Below are 24,962 nucleotides of genomic sequence, written 5' to 3' on the forward strand. Positions count from 1 at the left end.
CTTATCTACCAATGCTATCTCATATCCCCTCTTTGTCTTCCGGATTTCTTTCCTAAGAATGCCCCCACACTCTTTATATTAAGAGATTCAATTGAACTAAGGTGCTTATATCGAAAATAAGATGCTCCATTATCCTTGACTAGAACCTCAATATCTTTATTCATCACTGTTCCTTAATCTTACCAGCTTTATCCTTCACTCTAACAGGAATATAATGCCTCTGAACTCTCGTCATCACAGTCTTGAAGGCCCCTCCCACTTATCAGACGTCCTTTTACCTCGAACAGTTTAATCAACTTCTGAAAGTTCTTGTCTCATTAAAATTTGCCTTACTCCAATTAAAAGCTTTAACCTTTCTGGAACCTTATCAGTTTCAAAATGGTTATGGAAAACAATAGAATTATGATCGCTCGACCCAAAGTTTTAATTCGGTCACCTGTCCTGCCCATTGCCCAAAGGAAGGTCTAGTTTTGCTCCTTCTCTAGCAGGAGCATTTACATGTTGATAAATAAAATTTCCTTGTACACTTGACAAATTCTTCACCATCTAAACTATAACACTATTGTAGCCCCAATGTTTGGAAAATTTAAATCCCCCACTTTATATTCACATAGATCTGAGATTTCCTTCTTACTATTGGGGGCCCTATCGAAGTGATTTTTCCTTTCTTATTTGTAATTTCTACTCCTTTTCACAGACTATTTTTTTCAGAAATATCTTTCCTAGTTACAGCAGTAATGTATTCCTTAATTAAAAATCCCCCTCTCTTTTCTTGCCTCCTTTTCTATCCTTCCAATAGCATCTAAAATCCAGAACATTAAACTGCCAGTCTCGTCCATCTCTCAGCCAAGATTCTGTAATAGTCATGATGTCCCAATCCCATTCTCTTAAACATGCCTGGAGTTCATCAGCCTTAGTCTTGCATTGAAATAAATGCAACTTCGTTCTTTGGAGTTACTACATACTCTTGACTTCTCTCGTCTTTCTTTTCTAATGAACTTGCTCTCCTCACATTCAGAACCTTCCCCATCAATTCTTCTATTTACAGTGCAGCGCTACTTAGAATTCCTCCACTCCCCCTCTCTATCAGAACAAAGTCTCCCTTGTTGGAATGAGCAAACCTTCCTGTTAAGATATTGGTCCCTTTCCAGTTTAGGTTAGGCCCATCCTTTTTGAATAGGTCTTTTCTATCCCAAAAGACATTCCAATTATCCAAAAACCTCAATCCCTGAACAATACCCCAGCTCTTCAGCCATTGATTTATTTCCGCTAACCTTTTGTTCCTTCCCTCGTTTGAGTTTCTGGGAGTAAACCAGAAATTACTACTTTTAAGGTTTTTTTTTTAAAAAAATCTTCTAACCTCTTAGATTCCCCCTGTACTGTTTTAATCTTTTCCCTGAAAATGTCATTCTTACCAATGTGTACAATAGTTTCGAGCTTCTCAATCTCACAATATGCTTGAAACATTTAAAGACATCCTTAATCTGAATAACAGGAAAGCAACAAACCATCTGCATTCTACATTCCTGATGACAGGCTTTTGCTGGAAACACTGATTTTCCTGCTCATCTGATGCTGCCTGACCTGCTGCGCTTTTCCAGTACTGCACACTTGACTCTAATCTCCAGCATCTGCAGTACTCACTTTCACCATCTTAAATCTATGCTCACTGCCTCCTGGCAATGCCCCTTACAGGACAGTCCACTATAACAATAATTCTATTAAATCTTGCCAAATGCTGCCTAACATCAGAATCATTGCAAGTGTCCAATAACTGACTGCCTCTTTGATTTTCCTCGGAGAGACTATCCCTTTCAACAGTTCCAAAAACTGATATCTATGTTACAGAAATAGTCATCTGAGACTTTTGAACTACCTTCTCACCCTTCCCAACAGTTACCTATCTATTTGATTGATCCTGCTGTGCAATAACTTTTCTAAGTCTACTAGCTGTCTCATTCTGTACTTCATAATATGTCCCTAATAACATTAAACCTAAAAAGGAACTAACAATAACACTTTATATATGAAATAAACTCTTCCATTATTTTCTGGAGGTAATGTTAAAATGGAAGAAATTAAAAATATATCAAAACAGAAAACTTAAATAAAGTCAACCTTTCAGCTGATTAACTGAATATAAAAAAAAGACTCTTCAATAAATTCCTTGAAAAAAATTCTTCTCCAGAGCTGACCACACATAGGACTTCCCAAATCAAAAACGCTTTAAAAAAACCCATTCAGAATTGGCAATGTAAAAAACCCTCTAAGACACATACAGGTAATTCACCTATAATGCTATAGAGTCATAGAGATCACAGCATGGAAACAGACCCTTCGGTCCAACCCATCCATGCCCAAAAGATATCCCAACCCAATCTAGTCCCACCTGCTAGCACCCGGCCCATATCCCTCCAAACCCTTCCTATTCATATACCCATCCAAGTACCTCTTAAATGTTGCAAATGTACCAGCCTCCACCACATCCTCTGGCAGCTCACTCCATACACGTACCACCCTCTGCGTGAAAAAGTTGCCCCTTAGATCTCTTTTATATCTTTCCCCTCTCACCCTATACCTATGCCCTCTAGTTCTGGACTCCCTGACCCCATGGAAAAGACTTTGTCTATTTATCCTATCCATGCCCCTCATAAATTTTGTAAACCCCTATAAGGTCACCCCTCAGCCTCCGACGCTCCAGGGAAAACAGCCCCAGCCTGTTCAGCCTCTCCCTGTAGCTCAAATCCTCCAATCCTGGCAACATCCTTGTAAATCTTTTCTGAACCCTTTCAAGTTTCACAACATCATTCCGATAGGAAGACCAGAATTGCACGCAATAGTCCAACAGTGGCCTAACCAATGTCCTGTACAGCCGCAACATGACCTCCCAACTCCTGTACTCAATATTCTGACCAATAAAAGAAAGCATACCAAACGCCTTCTTCACTATCCTATCTACCTGCGACTCCATTTTCAAGGAGCTATGAACCTGCACTCCAAGATCTCTTTGTTAGGCAATACTCCCTAGGACCTTACCATTAAGTGTATAAGTTCCAGGGAAACCTCGCTTAATATAAATAATAGGGCCTAAGGGAAAAATGGGTTTAGGGGCAGACCAACAAAAAAAAAACAAATACTCACGATTGGTCAAAAATGAAGTCTAACACAAAATATAGCACAGCCCGAATTAAGGTATAAATTATAATTATTAACAAAACAAAAGTAAATTTAACATGTTACATTAAAAATTGCAAGAAAGCTGCTCTCTGTACAGTACCTCTGACATCAACACATGCACAGAACAGCATGGATATTGATGCATGCACAGATCAAAGCACGCTAACAGACGCTGGAATTGTGAATAGATGTAAGCGTTCGAGAAAATACTGTTCTCTAATTCTTCAGCGACGTTATAGCCAAATTGCATTGCCGAAACAAGTGTTATTCCACTTGTATAGTCTTTAACTTCTGAATTTAGAATTTCGAATTAAGAAAAAAAGTCAGCTGTTCACTGTAGGCTCTGAAAAGCGAGTTTAAAAAGATTCTCCTTTCCTGAATCTAATGACCACAAGACCTTAATGTTAAAATAATAATGCTCCTACTTTACTACACATCTTGCACCCTAGCATGCATCACCAAGGTAACTCGTGAAAACAGCATAGCAACCCATAATGACAACTTCAAATGTGGCACTTATGGCAAAGCCTGTCTCTCGAGGATTTACCTTCAGTTGTCAGAAAAGGTCTGCCATATGAAGATAACCTATCAGAAATAGATTTATTTGCTGTGTGTCCTCATCCTTCACTGATGAAGGATGTCAGCTAACGGGTAAGTTGACATTCTGTTTCACTCTCAGTTACCTCAAGGGCACTCACCTACATAACTTGTTGCATTGTCTTCACTTTTGAAAGCAGTGTTAAAGGGAAAGAAATAAACTCACCTCCCCAGCTCCTAGGAACAAAAACTTGTGATCCCCAAGTGGTCTGTTAATCACTCTCTGGGCTGACAACAGTCCTGCCAGTGCTACTGCTGCTGTGCCTGTGTATTACAAAAGCAACACTAGGTGGCAAACATTGACTACATAAAGCAAAGCAAGACAAGTTTAAAATCAGCTTCAAAGAACACTGGATCTACTGGTTACTTTAAATTAAAAATCAATTATAGATTTATTTTGTTTAAATAGGTGTGATTGCAAATAAAATGATACAGAATTTAGATTTTATGGCCCAAATCTTCCCAACATTGCACCCTCTTTCCGTATCTTGTTCATATCAAAAATCTACCCTCTTGCCTTCTGCCAACGATAGAGGATCCCAAAGGACTCAGTTGGGCAGGAAACCTCAGACACATTCGTGAATGATATCAGCAAATCCATATCTGCTTTTTGCTGTACTAGCGGTCATATTCTAATATGTTTACTGATGCTTTTTGATATCAAAACAGCTTTTCAGCTTGCGGATGAATGGGTGAATGGCTGGCTAAACTCAGTAATGAAGCCATAACCAAATCAGGGTCCAATGGCATTGCTGATCCAAGGAGCAGGAAATAAATTATCAGAAAGATCTGATGCAAAGGGTCTAGCTTGAAACATTAATAAATTCATATTGGCCACAGTGGGATCAGGAAAGATCACATCTGTGATATTACTTTATTGTTTAATGTTCCAACATTCTTCACAATTAAATAATTTCTATAACCTTAGACTCTGCCTTCAAAATAACCTTTACAGGACCATAAGATATAAGAGGAGTTAGCCGTTTGGCCCCAAAGTCTGGCCTGACATTCAGCAAGATCATGGCTGATCCAGCATTCCTCACAGCTGCTTACCTGCCCTTTCCCAAAACCTTTGATTCGACAAATGATGAAGAATCTACTCAGCCTTAATCATACAGAAGGATTCTGCCCTCACAGCTCTCTGTGGCAAGAAGTTCCAGAGACTCTCAGCTTCTTCTTTCGCATCTCAGTCTTAAATTAGCACCTCTTTATTCAAAGACTATGCCCTCTGGTACTATTCTCTCAGCATTTATCCTGCCAAGTTCCTTAAGAATCCTCTATATTTCAATGAGATCACTTTTCATTCTTCTAAACTCCAATCAACACAATCTCAACCTGTTCAGCCATTGCTCGTAAGGCAATCCCTCCGTACTAGGGATCGTCATTACTAGTCTGCCTTTCCATCCAGAAATTCCTTAATTTATCAGAATATTTATTGAATTTGTGCTGACCTGGCTACACTAACCCAATAGTCTTGAATGTTATGACATTTAAAATTCTCATCCACATTTTAAAAGGTGGCAAGATTTCCTGCCACCACTATCCTCCCAAGCAGTCCATTCCAGATTCCCACCACCCTCTGGGTGAAAAAGGGTTTAACCTCAAACCCTCTCTAAACCAACTGCTCTTCACCTTAAAATAACGTCCACTCACTACTGTCCCAACTCAGGGGAACTACTCCTTCTATCCATGCCCCTCAATCTGATATACTTCAATTAGATGTCCCCTTACTCTTCTCTGCTCTAATGAAACAACGCAAGTTTACCCAGCCTCTCTCCATCTCAAAAAAGATCCACCTAGACATCATGGTAAAATCTCCTCTGCACCCTCTCCAGTGCAATCTCATCTTTCATATTGTGTCGTGATCAATAGTGCACAGAGTTCTCCAGCTATGGCTTAAACATAGTTTTGCGCAGCTCCAACATGACTGTCCTACTCCTGTAAATCTTCACCATGACTGATAACCTCGTTGATAAAGGCAATTGTTGCATATTCCGTCTTAAACACATTATTAACCTGTCTGGCCGTCTTCAGCGATGGCAAATGGAGTTTAATATAGATCAGTGTGAGGTCTTGCATTTTGGAAAGTCAAATCAAAATAGGAGTTTCATGGTGAATGGTAGGGCCTTAAGGAGTGTGGCTGGTACAGCGGGACCTTGGAGTCCTGGTGCACAGTTCTCTCAAAGTGGAAACACAGGTAGTCAGGGCAGTGAAGGAGGCTTTTGACACACTGGACTTCAGTCAGGGCACTGAGTATTGAAATGGGAAGTTATGTTGAGGTTGTAAGGACATTGGTGGTGCCATACTTGGAGTATTGTGTTCAGTTTTGGTCCACCTTGTTATAGGAAGGATGTTAAACTGGAGCGAGTGGAGAATAAATCTATAAGGATGTTGCCTGGACACAATGGTCTGAGTTATAGGGAGGGGTTGGACAAACTAGGACCTTTTTGTTTAGAACAAATGAGACTGAGGGGGGACCTTATAGAAGTGTATAAGGTCAGGACAGGCATAGATAAAGTGAATGCACTCAGTCTTTTTCCCAGGGTTGGGAATTGTGGACTAGAGGGCATTGGTTTAAGGTTAGAGGGGAAAGAATAAAAGGGAACCTGAGGGGCAATTTTTTTTTTTTTAAAAAACACAGAGGGTGGTACATATATGGAAGGTGCTGCTGGTAGAAGTTGTTGAAGCAGGTATATTAGCAACATTTAAAAGGCACTTGGACAAATAGGAATGGCTTAGAAGCATATAGCCCAAGTGCAGGGAAATGGTGTTAGAATTGGTGGACATTTTGGACGGCAGTGACCAGTTTGGGCCAAAGGGCCTGTCTCAGTGTTGTTGGACTCTACTGATCTAACCAATCTATTTTTCACACCTAGTTACCAAAGACCTCCTTCTTTACTGTTAACCATCTGGCCAATCTACAGGTCATTCCAAATTTACTTATCAACCCTCTCTGTCTCCACTACCACCCACACCACTACCCCCACCCTCCGCCTCCCCTTGGGAGATCAGCTGAAGACCTGACATTACGTTTCTTCCCTAAAACTACATTTCTCACCCATTCCCATCCATGAAAATGGTGGCACGATGGTTACCAAAACAGCTTCACAGCGCCAGCACCTGGCTTCCATTCCAGTGCTTTGGGTGCTGCAAACCCCACACAATTTCTCCATGTCTATGAGGGTTCAAGCAGAGTGCTTCAGTCTAAAGATGTGCAGAATAAGTAGTTTGGCCATGCTAAATTGCCTACTAGTGTCTAGAAATATGCAGGCAAGGTGGGTTTGCCATGGTAAATGCAGGGTTAAAGGGATCGGGCAGGGGGTGGGGCTGTGGGTTGATCTTCAGAGGGTCAGTGCAGATTCGATGAGCCAAATGACTTCTTTCCACACTGTAGGGATTCTGCATTTCAATGATCTATAACCTTCATTCCCTCTCCAAAGTTGCATATGTTGCCATTTTGGATAAAGAGTGGAGCTGGAGAAAGCACAGCTGGTCAAGCAGCATCGCATCAGAGGAGAAGGGGAATTAGTGTTTCATCAGGAAGTTCCAACCTGAAACGTCCCTTCTCTGATGCTGCTTGACCTGCTGTGCTTTTTCTAGCTCCAATCTTTATCCACTGACTAGTATCTGCACATGTATCTCTGCGTTATTTCCCCAAAGTGGTGTTCATCCTTCTTGGACTTCAATTTTGGAATTCTTCCAAAAAATGTTTCAAGCCTAACATATTACCAAAATGGCTTCTCCAAAAGGTACATATGATACCTTAGTTCGTTGCAACATTCGATTGTTATGAAAACTAATCATTACCATGAATTATATATGGATATATTAAACATTTAAGTACGTTTGTATCTTTCACCTAAAAAAAAGGATTCAATAGATGGCCAAGAATGTAAATTCAGGATCCATTCTGAAGGGTCACTGGACCTGAAACATTAACACCGATTTCTCTCCATGCATGCTGACTTTTTCCAGCTATTTCAAATTTTTGTATGTATGTTCAGTGTTTCTCTCAAATTCCTATGTGGATTACACAATGTTTTGAGGGGAATCAAATCAATCAGACTTACCCATAAAGTAACAAGGGAACTTCAGACAGTGGCAGTTCAAGTGTACAGATTTGACTGAAAGAACAGAACTGTGATCTCTTGTGGATTTTATTAAAGGTTGTGCGTAATGGGAGTTGAAAAGCCATTCTGGGCTGAGGATATGTTTTGTTTCCAGAAAGACAAAACAGGGTTAAAAACAAAAAGAAAAATCACCTGGCTTCTGTGTGCTAGGGTGCTACATTGTTGTCACGTTAGTGTACTAGCTTGTGGTTCAGTTCCACTCAGTATGAAGCGTCACAGCTCAGAGCTTCCACTATACATCACTGTGTGCTTAGACAAAAAAGAATAAAGTTTTCCTCTGATTACTGAAAACAAGGAATCAATCTGGCCAACTGTTGAAAGAATATGAACAAACTCTTATCAGCTAAATGCTAAACCAAGAATCTCCAAACTACTGCTCAACTGTCAAAGTCAGTGCCATCAGAATCACTGATCTTAACAACCTGATGACCTTTCAACCCTTTGCTTGACAAGAATTTACCTTTGCCTTAAATACATTGAAGATTTCTGCATTCACCAATGTTTCAGGGAGAGTTCCAAAGACTCATGACCATCAAAATATTTTGCAGAGTCTCTTATAAATGAGTGACTACTGATTTTTAAAGTGATAGCAGTTCGAGATTATCCAATAACAGGAAACACCCTTTAGGAAAAAGTGAGGACTGCAGGTGCTGGAAACCAGAGTTGCTCTGCTGCTCTATTCCTGATGAAGGGCTTTTGCCCAAAACATAGATTTTCCTACTCCTCAGATGCTGCCTGACCTGCTGTGCTTTTCCAGCATCACACTGATCTAAACTCAGAAAACACCCTTTGCACATCTACCTTATCAATATGCTTCAGAATTTTGTGTTTCAATCTTCTGAACTCCAAGACACTATCCTAAAACAGTGTCAATTTCAATAAGTCTGCTGACAACACTCAGCTCTTCAGTTTGATGTCATGTGACTTTCACAGGTCCAGAATCAATGTTGAGGACATAGGGGGCAGCTTCCTCTGTGCTACCACCTTTACTGTGCTTGTCCTCCCAGTGGAACAGTGATGTTGTGTGCAACATTGTGTGTAAGGTAGAATTCTGAGATTATGACTGTCGGGCTGCTGCTCGACTAGTCTGAGAGACAGCTCTGCCAAATTGGGTGCTAACACCCAGATGTTAGGACAACAACTGTACAGGCTGACTTGGCAGTTGTTTCTGGTGGCGAGGATGATGCCAGGTAGTCTGTCTGGTTTCATTCATTTTTAGCAGTCAACACAACTGCAAGGCTCACTAGGCCATTTCAGAAGGCTGTTGAGAATCAGCCGCATTGTTGCGGGTCTGGAATCACTTTTAGGCCCCCCCATTTTCCTTCCTGAAAAAGGAGATTAGTGAGCCAGATAGGTTTTTTGTGACAATTGACAATCATTTTTATTGAATTCAAATTTCACCATCTGCTGTCATGTGATTCAAACTCTATTTCACATAACATTAAATATGTTTCTGGATTACAAGTCCAGTGACTCCCACTAGGTCGTCACTCCCCACTTGCAACCTATAGTTCTCTTCCAATTCCACTTCTTTGTGCATTTACTATTGGAAGCCTCTCCCAAGTCAATTATATCTATACTTTCAAGTACACAATCTTTGGCTCTTGCCCTTCGCCATGATACTTTTACAGCTATCAATCTGTTGAATTATTCTCTAGTCTCTTGTTTTGAATGCCACTGTCCCCAACAAAAATCACTGTCCCTATCAAATAACCTGACCATTCAACCTTAGACTGTAAGGTTAAGGATACTTCCAACTACAAGGGATGTTAACATACCTTGGGTAAAACTAGTTCATTGGGATGCTAGTCAAAATATTTTCCTTCAATTCTCAATTATTTGGTACCATCATTTTAACATTTTATTGTACCAACACTGACCCCAAAACCTGTAATCTATACATTCTATATAACATTTCTCATTAGCATTTTACATTTACAGAAGAACTTTGATTAATGGACAGGGAGTATTTTGCTCAGATAATTGAATGCTGAATAACAGTTGAACAAATTATCGGGATCTTGCTTGGATAATTGAGGTTCCTCTGTACGTCATTATCTCGTGTTTGTCACTTGTGTAGGTTTATGGTTCATCAGTTATGTACACATTGAAGTTTGAGAGTTTAGCTATTTTAAGATTAAAAAACAGTTTGCAGTTGTCAGGATCGTGCTCGAACTTACCTTGAATATCATCATTAAACGTACAATATTTATTTTGATATTTCCTCAAAAATCTGAAGGCATTTTGATTCCCAAAATCTTCAAATTGAATAAGGGTATTGCGACCATACCTGCATTTAAATTAAAAAAAAATACATTTGTAGACAGCTAGATTCTGTCAGTCAAAGCATAAAGCTGCAAAAACAACTTCAAGATTATTTTATATCTATTAAACTGCAAAACATTCAGTTTTATCTGAAGATATCGAGTTCAATCCTTGGTTGGTGCAGAGTTGGTATATCTCCGTAAACAACATAGTAAAATTGACTTTGTTATTCTCCCATACAGCTACAAAGTGGTCTGTATCAATCCTAGGTTAAAAGACATCTAAACGATGATATCTACACTCACTAGCCTGACTAAAGTGCAAAGAGTGGTCATTTAAAAAGCATGATGGAAAGGAACAAAACTTGGAAGAAAAATAACTATTTAGAAACACAGCTGGATATGTATTAAATGAGAGATTAAGAAATAAAAGGATCAGCAAACATCTAAGATAAGTGATTGCAATTCTTTTTCTGGATCTGGTTGGATCATTAAAATTTTAGAGATAGGTAGTCAAAGGGAGATGGATACTGAACTTTAGCTTAGTTTACCCAGTGTATCATTAGAAAATTAATAGATCGCATCGATTGTACTCTCTATGATACAAGCTTGTTTGGTTAAACTGCTTAATATTTGGTAGCCCTATGTAAATTTTTAAAAATGATCATTGCTAATACAACTCAAACAAGATTTAAACCAAAGATATTGGCTCTTAAAAATTTTTCCCTTCTTACTGAAGTGCTTAGAACCCTCATCAGCCTCCTACAACGATACAACTAAAAAGAAGAACTTTCCAAGATAGAAACCATTACTGTGTGTGTGTGTGTGTGTGTGTGTGTGTGTGTGTGTGTGTGTGTGTGTGTGTTTTATTAGTTAAGAAACTTTTTTGGAGGAACATGAGCTGAAGGGTTGGGCATGGCAGGTTTGGAGGGGTAAGAGGTTGATAACTTCACTGTTCTTGGAAATCACCATAGGGGTGCAACGCCATGAGAGATTGGTCAGCGGCACTAGTGCGTGGTAGTTTTTATACTTCAGTCTAATCAATGTCATCTTATTGGAGTAGATTAATAGTCTTTGAAAACTGCTAAAACATGCAATAACTGGATATCAATTTCACTTAGCAGATTAGCTTCCAATGGTGAAACAAAGAAAAAACTATATACCAGAATACCCAGGCTGTATAATTCATACAAACTCAAGAATTAAAAGGAGCAGGCTATTTGAGATGATCACTGAGCCATAGAACTGTTACAGAAAGAGGTTAACCTGTGCCAGTGCCAATTAATTTTAACAGCAGTTTAACAAGTCCATCTTACCTATGTCCAAAGCCCTGCAGAAACTTTTCTTTCACTTAATTATCCAATTTCCACCATTCAAAATCACAGCATCCACTCAATAGGGAAAGCCAAAGGATCATAACCCTTTGAGTTAAGAGAAACATAGTTGCATTCCCATTGGCAAGCAATCCTTTCTCGGATAAGCAGGCCAGAACTGGTCATGATATTTCAGGAATGATCTCAGCAATCCACTTAAAACTGCAAGTGAAAGGTACCATTAATTTTCCCAATTGTTTGCCAAACCTGCATCTCAACTGTCATTTATGCACATCCATCTCTCGGAATACTTCCAAGTACCTCATTATTTAAAGTAGTAGTTTTCTACTTGTTCACCCAGAGTTTAAACTGAACTGAATTTTCTCCATAGTTTATTTCATCTCCCATATTCTTTGCACTCAAACTATCTGCATTACTGTCCAGTATATTTGAATCCGTATAACCTAGTTACTTGAGAAAGTATCACCTTTTAAAGTGAAGTAGGTGTTGATGAAGATAAAGAAGGGAAACTCCATAGAACATCAATCAATGGCCATCATAGCAATTCTATTAATTGCCCTCGTCAAGTTAAGATCTTACTGACTCAGTATTAAGACCATAAGATATTGGTCAAATTATGTTTGTTTCAGCCCATCAGGTCTGCCCCACCATTCAATTATTGCTGACATGTTCCTCAATCCCATTCTCCTACCTTCTCCCTGTAACCCTTGACCCCCTTAATAATCAAGAATTGCATATGGTACAAACAAACACAGAAATTATTGGAGAAACTCGTTAATGCTTCAAGTCCAGTGATCCTTCTTCAGAACTTGTATATATTGTTCCATTTTACATGAAATAGAGATGGGCACCTGTGTGGAAAGCTGACTAAGAAGCAAGCTGCAATTTTCATTTCGGCAATAATTCAGTGTTCACTTGTGTATTATAATTTTAATAAAATTACAAATAAGTTTAATAAAATTAAGTTTTCAGTTCTATTATAGTGTGAAATTAACAAATTGTGGGACAATATTAAAGATTTGTGACTACAGCTCTCATTTCTTTGAATTGTAGAATCCTACACTGCAAACGAAAAGCCATTCAGCCCATCAAACCTGCATGGACCCTTTGAAGAGTATTCTACCCAGACCCAGGGAGAAAAATTCCACACAGTCGCCCAAGTTTAGAAACAAACCCAGGTCCCACCACTGTGCCACGTATCCTCCACAGCTCGATTAAGTGTTAGCTGACCCAAAATACAAAACCCAGTTTGGCTCCCAACAAAACCATAACATTTAACATAAATGCCAATCACTGGACCAAATGCTTTACAATAATTTTCCCTGTGAAATTAAGTCTCTACACAAAAGCCAGTCAGAAGGCAGATTTACTAACTTGTTTACAATTGCTTCCATAAATTCATCAATAAGTTCATCATAATGCTGTGAACGGTCTCTCTTCTGGTAAAGACCCATGTAAAAAGGATCTTTCAATAGCATCTGCAAAGAGGAAAATATATCACATTTGAGCAATGGGAAGATGTATTCTGGAGCACATTGCACATATTTTATGGAAAGGCACAAAATTACTCAATTAAATAATGCAGCTTTAATTAAAAAACTAATGAGCATTACTTCCATTCTGAACAAAACTAGAAATGACAGCGTCTACAAAGTGAATTCACTCTCCCCTTTTGTCACACCTTTCATCAGCTTTCAGCCAGGACAGAGCTCAAGAAAATGAGCAAAGGAGGCATGAGTACAATAGAAAACAAAGAAAAAGTGATCCACCCATATAGAGAGATATATAGCCATTCAGAATTTTACCATAATGTTTTTTGGGGATGGTGAGGAGTGGAGAATTGTTGGAAAGTAACAAAACAGCAATTAAAAGAATTAACATCACAGAACTGATAGTATAATGAGAGAAGAGTGACACTGCCCTCTACAGCAAGAAGAGCATTCAAGAGACAGTATCATCTGCCAATTGCCAAGGGTGGAGACCTCTGCTCAGGGTGGGAGAGGGAATTCCCAGTGAATGATGCTGATGAGGTAGAGTCAGAAGTTGATGAATGAGACAACATAAGCAAAGATGTTCTGCATAGGCACTATGAGAAGCTAGGCAACAAAATAAGAAGTTCAAAGATAATTGTGTCTGCAGTATTACCTGACTAACATGCAAATTGCCAAAGGGCAACTAAAACTGTAGAAATCAATGCATGGCCGAATGACTAGTATGGTAGATATAAAGTCCAGTGTATGGAACACAGAAGAAAGTGGGAGCTAAACTATTGGAAAAGTAGAGGTAACGAATGTGAGTAAGTCACTAAAATGGAAACCAATAAGCAGACTGTAAACAGGAAAAGGTAAGAGTATAAATCAGTGAATCAGCAGACAGGGTGAGAAGTTTCAAAATAATAAAAAAGGTCAAATCTTGAATGCTACATGCGTATTCTTAAATCAGATGAACTGATGGAGCAAACTGAAATAAAGTAGATAAGACAGCTGCTACAGGTACATGGTTGCAGGATGACTTACTGAGACCTGTATACTGAAAGGAAGGACATTTAGGAAGGACAAAAAGCTAGGATAAAAGGTTGAATAATGACTCTTAATAATGGGTAGTATTAATTAATGGATACGGGCACAATAGAGAGGAGATTCAAGTTTGGGTGGAGTTGAGAAACAAAATGGCCAAAAATCACTTGTAAGGAAAAGATAATGGGAGTTTATCAGAAAAAAACTCTTGCAGTAAAATCTGACTTTAGGTCACAGTGATTGTAAAATGACTGCGCATTCAATTTGAGGGAGAAAAGACTAGGGCCAAGTCTAGCATTTTAAATTTAAATAAGGGCAATATTGGGGGCATGAAAATTGAGTAGCAAGACTAAACTAGCAAATTAGGCTAAGGGATAGCTCAAATAGAAATGCAGATGTGGTAGACATTTAATATCATATTTCAGAATATACACAATCTATACATTTCAAATGAGAAAGAAAATTTCTAAAAGGGGAGAGGGAGTTTTCATTCCACATTGGTACCAACAACATTGATCAGATGTGATGTTGGGCTGAGAAGTGACAGATGGAGTTTAATTGAGATAAATGTGAGGTGATGCACTTTGGCAAGGCAAATCAAGGCAGGACTTGTACATTTAATGGTAAGGTCCTGGGGAGTATTGCTGAACAAAGACTTTGGAATACAGGTTCATAGTTCCTTGAAAGTAAAGTCACAAGTAGACAGGGTACTGAAGGAGGTGTTTGGTATGTTTGCATTTATTGGTCAGTGCACTGAGTATAGGAGTTGGGAGGTCATGTTGCAGCTGTACAGGATCTCAGTTAGGCCACTTTTGAAATACTGCGTTCAGTTCTGGTCTCTCTGCTATAGGAAGGATGTTGTGAAACTTGAAAGGGTTCAGAAAAGATTTACAAGGACGATGCCAGGGTTGGCGGGTTTGAGCTATAGGGACATGCTGAATAGGCTGGGAGGCTGAGGGCTGACCTTATAGAAAGTTATAAAATCATGAGGGGGCATGGTGAATAGCCAAGGTCTTTTCTCCAGGGTAGGGGATTTCAAAACTAGAGGGCATAGATTTAAGGTGAGAGGGGAAAGATAGAAAAGGGACCTAAGGAGCAACTTTTTCCACACAGAAGGTGGTATGTGTATAAAATGAGCTGCCAGAGGAAGTGGAGGTGGCTGGTACAACTACAACATTTAAAAGGCACCTGGATCAGTACACGAATAGGAAGGGATTAGAGGGGATATGGGCCAGATGCTGGCAATAGGATTAGATTAATTTAGGATATTAAATTGGTGTGGACGAGTTGGACCAAAGGGTCTATTTCCACGCTGTACATCTTTATGACTCTGTGACGCTGACAGACTAGAAAGCAGGCTTTGCTGAAAGATATTAAACAGTTAGGAGCTAAATTAAAAAACAAGAGGTTATCCCTTGATTATTATCTGAGCCACAGGCAAACTGGCATAGGTTAAATAAGATCAAGGGGTTACATGAAGATTGGTGAGGGTGGGATGAGGACTCAGATAGAAGGGAGCTATTCTGCTGGGATGGGCCTCACTTGAATCTTGGAACTAGCCTTCTGGTGAATTGAATAATTTATGATAATGGAGGGTTGAGAAAGGGGATATGGAGATTTGCAAAGCAAGAGTACGTGGAAGCACATGGGACCCATGGCTTGGACTGAAAGTCTGTGTTTAATAAAATTTATAGCATTATTAAATAAAATGCTTTGTTTAAAATTTGATTTTGAGAAATCAAGCGAAGTGTCATTTAGTCCAGATAGTATATCTTATGCAAATACATAATGTACAATTAGATTAATTTATACAGTTACCTCATTGTCAGTGCCCACATCAATACAAACAGGAAGACAACTATGGGGATCAATTCCAGCACAAGTTGTATATAGACACATCTTTCCAACTGGTATCCCCATCCCATAAACACCTAGATCGCCAAGTCCCAATATCCGTTCTCCATCTGTTACAACTACAGCCTAGGATAAGAAATAAAATTAAACAAGTTACAATCCTGTACAAGGAATCTCTTCTACATGCCTTCAAATCAAAGTCTTTGACATTTATGAATAAACTAAGGTAAATTATTGTGAGCTGAATTTGACTTCCCATATTTCTGTATACCTGAGCTACATTTAGTTACAAATATAGGTAAAACTTGCAAATGCAAAGCAGGCAACAGTATTGGAATATTCTACAAGAATATAGCAGCATTCTAAATCTAGAATGCAGAGCAGCAGAAGGATACAAAACAAACTGATTATATAATTCCTTCCTGTAGCACAGATTATTGAACTGGAGATAAATTTAAACATGAAAGAGAGCAAAGACTAAAGTATTAGCACATACATAATAACAAACACCTCAATAGTCCTTATCTCCCACTTTCAGATATACAGTTTTGAGTAGGACACCATGCTGAGCAATAATTTGAACATCAGCAACTTCAACATCAGGTGCAACACAGTGGCAATCTCAGTTTCCAAGAAACTTACATTGCTGCATTACATTTCCTTTTTGTTTACAACCCTAGCAGCTGTATGTTTGCCCTCAAAAAACCGTATCTTTCCTTATTTTTTTCCCCAGTCAGCCTTTGTACTGATTCTTCATCTTTTGTGACTTCAATTTCCAGCCCTGCTCCATCTATCTACCAACACACAAACCTCTCATTTCTTCCTCCTTATAAACTGTTCTACAAACATTTAAATCCATCTTGGACAATGACTGTTCCCATGCTTTCCAAGACTGAGAAAGATTTTCATATCCTAAATTCCCCCCTCTCTCTCTCCCCTCATGCCATTTTAAACCATCCCCTTCTCCATCTGCCCTCCGAAAAGAATCACTCATTCCATACAAAGCACAACTTAATCTGTGTTGTCACCTTTGGCTTTCTACTTACTATTATATTTCCACAACCAGTGAATCCCCTTACATACTTACCAATGACAGACTATTCATTATGTTACTTCTCCCTAGCCAGCAAACCTGTAATCACCCATGCACAGCTGCCCCAGCCAGGAAACAATCTCTCTTCTCAGTCTTTTCATATGCACTCATTAAGTTAACCTTTGCTGTCCATCTCCTTCAACTCCATTTCTGATGTTGAAATAGTTACTTGCCTTCAGGGATGCTTTCTTTCCCTTTCAGTTATCCATCCCTCTAAAGGTCACTGTCTACTAACGCCATACACCCCAGTTATCCTACAACTCTATCGCCCATGTCTTGAAACTCTTTGCATTACTTTGTAAGCCACCCATGCAACCAACTATGCTCAAGGACCAATTTGTTCGTACCTCACATCCCATCAACTTCTGACTATACCTCAGCAGCATCATTTAGAATCAGTTTCTACATACTCATCTGCTCAGCTCTCAAGACTGACATTGCAGAATTTTTTGCGAGTAATAGACATCACCATTTTTCCAAGGGTTTGGTAACAGTGCACGTAGAAAATCATAAGATACTTGATAGGGTTTTATGGAACACAAATCATGCCTGATAATGTATTACAAGGATAAAACTATTAGAGAGGAACTATAGGAGGAAGAATATTTGGATTTAGAGATATTAAATAATGTGCCACATGAAAAGTCGTTGCACAAGCAAAAGCTCCTGAGGTGTAAGGGTTTATATAGAAGCAAGGGCAGCTCGGAAAACAGAGGAAAGATTATTTTATAAAACTGGCTAGGCCATATTTAATGCCCATTCCTAATTGCCAGAGGGAAGTTAAGAGTCAACCACATTGCTGTGGGCTTGCAGTCATGTGTAGGCCAGATGAGACAAGGATGGCAGTTTCCTTTCGTAAAGGAAATCAGTATACCAGGTGGATTTTTCTGACATTCAAGAATTGTTTCATCATCATCATTATACTCTAAATTCCAGATTTTTTTTTGTTTTGAATTCAAAACTTCACCATTTGCCATGGTGAAATTTGAACCTAGGTCACCAGGACATTACATGGGTCTCTGGTTTAATTGTCTAGCAATAATACTGCTGGGCCAATGCCTCCCCCTATTGGGAATAAACATGGCAAACAAGTGGTAACTTGGTATTAGGGAATTTGAAAACTGATAAAGAGGGGCATATTTGCTTGAAGCTGTTAGTGCTGCATTCATCAGGGCTGCTCACAAGTAATACCATAAGTTTACTGTATGAGAGGAGTACTGCTTTATTAGCAAGTGAACTCATTAGAAGAGGTGAAAAAGCTGTCAATTCATGACTGACTGCCAAATTTCAAGATTTGCTAAAACTCTAAAGCAGACAAACAGATTAGTCAAGGCATTGCCCTGAGAAATGAACCAGAGAATGGTCATAACCTATATCGCTTTGTTGGAACAGGTGCTCTGTGGATATATTATTTCTTTCTTTCAATAACAGGGCCCCGAGTACAGTATACATACCTTGAGTGCATGCAAATGCATCATACTGCAAGCCTGATTTTGAACACTAATTTAGTCATTAACATAACATTATGCTAAATAATCCTGAATGTGCAAAACATTAACAAATCACAGAATCTGTGAAGAACAGGATGGAGTGAATTGGTTTTACATAGATTTCAGTACATAAATGTCTAGGTTTGCAAAAACTCAACAGTAGCTGACATGAATTCTGAAGTTAGATGGCATTTGCTAAATAATCCTGAATACATAATGAAATTTATAAAAGTAAAGTACTGCAGATCTGAAGTAAAAAATAAGTGCTGGAGGGGGAAAAAAATCAGTCAATAATAGGGTGGTTATGGTAGGGGATTTTAACTTTCCAAACATAGACTGGGACTGCCATAGTGTTAAAGGTTTAGATGAAGAGGAATTTGTGAAGTGTATACAAGAAAATTTACTGAGTCAGTATGTGGATGTACCTACTACAGAAGGTGCAAAACTTTACCTACTCTTGGGAAATAAGGCAGGGCAGATGACTGAGCTGTCAGTGGGGGAGCACTTTGGGGCCAGTGACCATAATTCTATTCATTTTAAAATAGTGATGGAAAAGGATAGACCAGATCTAAATATTGACGTTCTAAATTGGAGGAAGGCTAATTATGACAGTATTAGGCAAGAACTTTCAAAAGCTGATTGGGCACAGATGCTCGCAGATAAAGGGGACAGCTGGAAAATGGGAAGCCTTCAGAATGGAGATAACGAGAGTCAAGCAGAAGTATATTCCTGTCAGGGTGAAAGGAAAGGCTGGTAGGTGTAGGGAATACTGGATGACTAAAGAAATTGAGGTTTTGTTTAAGAAGAAGAAGAAAGTATATGTCGGGTATAGACAGGATAAATTGAGTGAATCCTTAGAAGAGTATAAAGGCAGGAGTATACTTGAGAGAAATCAGGAGGGCAAAAAGGGGGCATGAGATAGCTTAGGCAAATAGAGTTAAGGAGAATCCAAAGGGTTTTTATAAATACATTAAGGATAAAAGGGTAACTAGGGAGAGAACAGACCCCCCTCCAAGATCAGCAAGGCAGCCTTTGTGTGGAGTCGCAGGAGATGGGGTAGATAGTAAACAGGTATTTTGCTGTGGAAAAGGACATGGAAGATATAGAATGTAGGAAAATAGATGTGACATCTTGAAACATGCCCATAATACAGAGGAATAAATGCTGGATGTCTTGAAACGCATAAAAGTGAATAAAGCCCCAGAACGTGATCAGATGTACCCTAGAACTCTGTGGGAAGCTAGGGAAAAGATTGATGGGCCTCTTACTGAGATAGTTGTATCATCGATAGTCACAGGTTAGGTGCTGGAAGACTGGAGGTGTCACTATTTAAGAAAGATGGTAAGGACAAGCCAGGGAGCTATTGACCAGTGAGCCTGACATCGGTTGTGGGCAAGTTGTTGGAGGGAATCCTGAGGGACAGGATGTACACTTATTTGGAAATGCAAGGACTGATTAGGGATAGCCAACATGACTTTGTAAGTGGGAAATCATGTCTCTCAAACTTGATAGTTTTTTTTGAAGAAGTAACAAAGAGGATTGATGAGGGTAAACCCGTAGGTGTGTTTTATACGGACTTCAGTAAAGCGTTCAACAAGGTTCCTCATGGGAGACTGATTAGCAAGGTTAGATCTCACAAAATGCAGGGAGAACTAGCCATTTGGATACAGAATTGGCTCAAAGGTAGAGGGTGATGGTGGAGGGTTGTTTTTTCAGACTGGAGGTCTGTGACCAGCGGAGTGCCACAAGGATCAGTGCTCTACTTTTTGTCATTTATATAAATGATTTGGATGTAAGCATAAGAGGTACAGTTAGTCAGTTTGCAGATGACACCAAAATTGGAGGTGTAGTGGACAGCGAAGGAGGTTATCTCAGATTACAACAGGATCTTGATCTGATGGGCCAATGGGCTGAGAAGTGGCAGATGGAGTTTAATTCAGATAAATGGGAGGTACTGCATTTTGGGAAAGCAAATCTTAGCAGGACTTATACACATAATGGTAAAGTCCTAGGGAGTTTGCTGAACAAACAGACCTTGGAGTGCAAGTTCATAACTCCTTGAAAGTGGAGTCGCAAGTAGATAGGATAGTGAAGGCGGCATTTGGTATGCTTTCCTTTATTCGTCAGAGTATTGAGTATCGGAGTTGGGAAGTTATGTTGCAGCTGTACAGGACATTTGGTTCGGCCACTGTTGGAATATTGCGTGCAATTCTGGTCTCCTTCCTGTCAGAAAGATGCTGTGAAACTTGAAAGGGTTCAGAAAAAATTTACAAGAATGTTGCCAGGGTTGGAGGATTTTAGCTATAGGGAGTGGTTGAATAGGCTAGGGCTGTTTTCCCTGGAGTGTCAGAGGCTCAGGGGTGACCTTATAGAGGTTTGTAAAACAATGAGGGGCATGGATAGGATAAATAGGCAAAGTCTTTTTCCTGGGGTGGAGGAGTCCAGATCTAGAGGGCATGGATTTAGGGTGAGAGGGCAAAAAGATATAAAAGAGACCTAAGGGGCAATTTTTTCACGCAGAGGGTGGTACACGTACAGAATGACCTGCCAGAGGAAGTGGTGGAGGCTAGTACAATTGCAACATTTAAAAGGCATTTGGATGGGTATATGAATAGGAAGGGTTTGGAGGGATATAGACTAGGTGCTGCCAGGTGGGACTAGATTGAGTTGGGATACTGGGTTGGCATGAAGGGTCTGTTTCTGTGCTGTACTGTGTCATGGCAGCAGCAAGCAGCTTACAGAATGCACCCATTTCCCCCTCACTCTCTTTTTGGGCAAAAATAGAAAATCGAGAAAGAATCCTAAAACAAGCCAGATCTAGGTCCAAAGAATGATCAGCATCCTCCATTGCTAACAAAAAAATGGATTTAGAAAGTAACTCTCCATCTTCTGGTCTTGACTTTTGATCTTTGGAATCTTTATTATCCTGTCTATAGCTTTTCCCCACGAATAGTATATATGTGTCATAGCACTGCTGCCTCACAGCGCCAGAGACCCGGGTTCAATTCCCACTTCGGGCGACTGTGTGGAGTTTGCACATTTTGTTCGATAATGTTTTCTCTAATACATAGATGACTGAGAGCCAATTTCTCTCTCGAGCTCAGGACTGTTATTCATGGGGTCTTTGTCCAACTGCCCCTTTCCTTTATATCCTTGATGACATAACAATTATCCTTACATAGGATTGGCCACATGTTGTCAAACTCATCAGATTTAAATTTAATATGTTTTTGATATCTAAGCACCTGGTTTAAATTGATTGGCTAAAATTAAAAAGACCGTTGTCTTGATAAAAACAATTGCTTGGCCTGCTAATGGTATGGTCTTTGGATACAAATGTTTCAGTTTAGGCGCTCTCTGTTCCTGCAAACTTTACCTCCAAGTATCGAAAAAACACTATCTTTTAAAGGGCCCATGCAAAGTTCTAACTTCCTAGCTCCGAATCTATAATTGCGATACCCAATGTCACAACAATTATTAGCAGAAAAGTATTATTGTAATACACTTACCCTGAACATTTATCAGAGAAAAGAAACTGTGCACAATATTCCAGGCATGCTCTCACCAAGGCTGTATTCAATTGCACCAAGACATCTCTGTTCCTGTACTTCAGATATTAGGGGGAATAGGCTTACGGTAAGGAAGAGAAGTTTGAGATGTATAGGTCAAGGTTATTTTTAAAAAGAGGCTGGAACACACTGCCGGGGAGGTGGTAAATATGATGTTTAGAGGTATTTAGATAGACAGGGAAAAGAGGGATGGGGACCATGCGCAGACAGATAGGGTTAGTTTAGATCAGCATCATGGTTGGCATAGACATGGTGGGCCAAAGGGTCTATTCCTGTTCTAAACTGTTCTGAGTTATATGCAAAAGAAAGGATTTCTAATTCACTACGATGCTGCTTAAATTTAGCCCTTCAAAACCTATTAACTTAATCATGAATAAGACAGACAAAAGACAAATGTTACTTAGATTACTTACAGTGTGGAAACAGGCCCTTCGGCCCAACGAGTCCATACCGACCCGCCAAAGCGCAACCCACCCAGACCCATTCCCCTACATTTACCCCTTCATCTAACACTACGGGCAATTTAGCATGGCCAATTCACCTAACCTGCCAATCTTTGGACTGTGGGAGGAAACCCACACAGACACTGGGAGAATGTGCAAACTCCACACAGACAGTAGTTGCCCGAGGCGGGAACTGAACCTGGGTCTCTGGCGCTGTGAAACAGCAGTGCTAGACGAGGGGTCATCGAATCAAACATATTCAAACTTATGATACAAAGCTAGGTGGGAAATTATATTGTGAGATAGTCAAATATGCACAAAGTGGTACGAGGAACTGAATGAATAGAAAAGACATCAGAGACGAGGAAAAATTACTGAATTCACCCACTGGACTTCAAATATCTATTTCTTTATTCAGAGTAATAAATGTTCAGTCATCAAGTATATTTACGGTGAGTTTGACGGACTTTTGTGCTCTTAGTGGATCAAATGAAATGAGGATTAGGTGTCAAAGTTAGTTTGAGATTAAGGATCAACTAGAAACTTATTAAATGATGCAGAAAGCTCAAGGAGCCAACTAATCTACTCCTACTCCCACTTCTGACAATCTTCTATGCCTCTAGATTAACGTTAGGAAAGACAAACCCATTTCTTCCGACCATGCCACTTGTTCCTTGTTCTGACCAACGACTCAATTCTCTGTCCACATCAAAGGAATACTGTATTCTCTCTCCCAACCTAATGTGTATCTTTCAAGTATAGCCCTTCCAAACAGAGAACACAGATTTGACTGCATCATGCGGGGCAAAACAAAAATGTTATCCATCCTAAGACCCATACTTCTGGCTTCATTTATACAATTCCAAAACAATTTGAATCAGCAAAACATTCCTGATCAGTTAGACTGAGTTAGCACTTCATTTCTTAAGCTGAACATGAGGAGTCTCAAGAACTGGGAACTAGGAAGGAAATGAGGGCTCTAAGTGATATAAGTTCCTCATCTATTATTTAAGGAAATATCTAATTCTCTCAACTTGGATTCTGTCCAGTAATAAACACCCAAGAGATATCAGGCAAAAATATTACTGCAGTGTTCAAACATTAAATGCACCAGACATACTACCATCTGCAACTTTAATATACTATTTATTATTTACCTTTACATTTGTATCTGGCCAGTTGTCAAGAATTGATCTAACATGACCTTTGTCCATGATGGAAATAAACACGCCCCTGTGGTAATGTGAAAGAAAAATGAACATACAAAAATTACTTTTGAAAAGATGCAAAGTTGTTTTGGTAGTACAAACTTGGATATTGCTGAAAAATGACACCTGTTTTTCAATCAAAACAATTTACAAGAAATGCCAAAGGGAAACAATAATTATATTGAGTGAGTGGACAGTGCTAAATTGGTTGGCAATTGTACGCCGATTCGCAGAGTATTACAATGGACAATGCAGTTAATGATAGCTGACAGTTAACTGCCAAGCTTTGTTTAAATTTTAATTAAGGTCAATTTACTGATTTGCGAAGGCATTAGCCTGAGAAATGAACTAGAAAATGGCAGTTACCTTTTTTTTTATTTGAAACACTGTGCATATATTTGTTATGCCTACAAAGACCAGGGCACTATGTACTGACATATATAGCTTCCAGTAAATAGAAGTGCAACATTTTGCAAGCCTTACTAACAAACAGTCGTCAGCCTAATTCTTTGCACACTCCATTATTTCACAAATACAGTTCAATCACAGAACCACAAAAAGTTGAACACTTTTCTAAGTTTTGCAAGTAGAGCTAGTTGCATACTCAGTAATTTGTTTGCTGTGAACAATGATAAGGAAATGCTGTTTGCTATGACCAATCATTGGGCCATACAGCCTATTTACTTAGCATCGCATTGTCACTCATTTGAGAGATAGGTAGAATGTCTTTTGGTTCAACAGCAGCATCCTGATAGTACTAAACACTACTGTGTAATAACAGTGTGAAACTGTTTCACATGTTTCTCAAACATCTGAGATACTTTATTCTCCCTGGATATGCCCAAATTGAAGGTGCTGCCAAAGTATCCCCACTTTGTACAGTTTCCTCAGATAAATTTGTTTGCAACCATGAGAGATGTCTTTGATGGAATTACACCCAATCTCCTACTCTTTACATATTTCTGGTAGGTGATGAAATGTTTGCTATATTGGAATTTGCAGTCATATGTAACAATTGTCTTACAATCTTAATAGGTTCTATTCTGCATTCAAATTCATCTTTTAAGTGGCACAGTGAAATAAGCTAATTTCTTCATATCCTTGTTGAGAAATTGGCCAGGGGTTCTTTAGAACTGGATACCAAACCTCTACTTTTATGACCAGGATACACCACTGGGATTCCTACAAATTTAAGTGGTACTAAATTGGCTTTATAGGCAAACTTGTAAAGAAAGTCTGAGCCATTTGTTCACCATGCAGGCTTACTGAAGCAATAAGATGCACAAG

The 24,962-nt window shown here is 39.2% G+C and overlaps 1 protein-coding gene across 3 annotated transcripts in view; it reads right to left on the reverse strand.

Annotated features, from left to right (window-relative positions):
* me2 (malic enzyme 2, NAD(+)-dependent, mitochondrial) overlaps positions 1–24,962 on the reverse strand; it is a 104,601-nt gene that overhangs the window by 49,431 nt on the left and 30,208 nt on the right. For all 3 annotated transcript variants that reach the window (XM_087990664.1, XM_043720243.2, XM_043720331.2), the window contains 5 exons: positions 23,625–23,700; positions 15,837–15,998; positions 12,877–12,980; positions 10,085–10,194; positions 3,941–4,038 (listed from right to left, as the gene is read on the reverse strand). In XM_087990664.1, coding sequence (XP_087846790.1) covers positions 3,941–4,038; positions 10,085–10,194; positions 12,877–12,980; positions 15,837–15,998; positions 23,625–23,700 — 550 coding nt within the window. The remainder of the gene's footprint in view (positions 1–3,940; positions 4,039–10,084; positions 10,195–12,876; positions 12,981–15,836; positions 15,999–23,624; positions 23,701–24,962) is intronic.

This window comes from Chiloscyllium plagiosum, unplaced genomic scaffold, assembly GCF_037043375.1.
Source record: "Chiloscyllium plagiosum isolate Xiang-an unplaced genomic scaffold, Cpla_swu_hap1 HiC_scaffold_1, whole genome shotgun sequence".
In the NCBI taxonomy this organism is placed as follows: Eukaryota; Metazoa; Chordata; class Chondrichthyes; order Orectolobiformes; family Hemiscylliidae; genus Chiloscyllium; species Chiloscyllium plagiosum.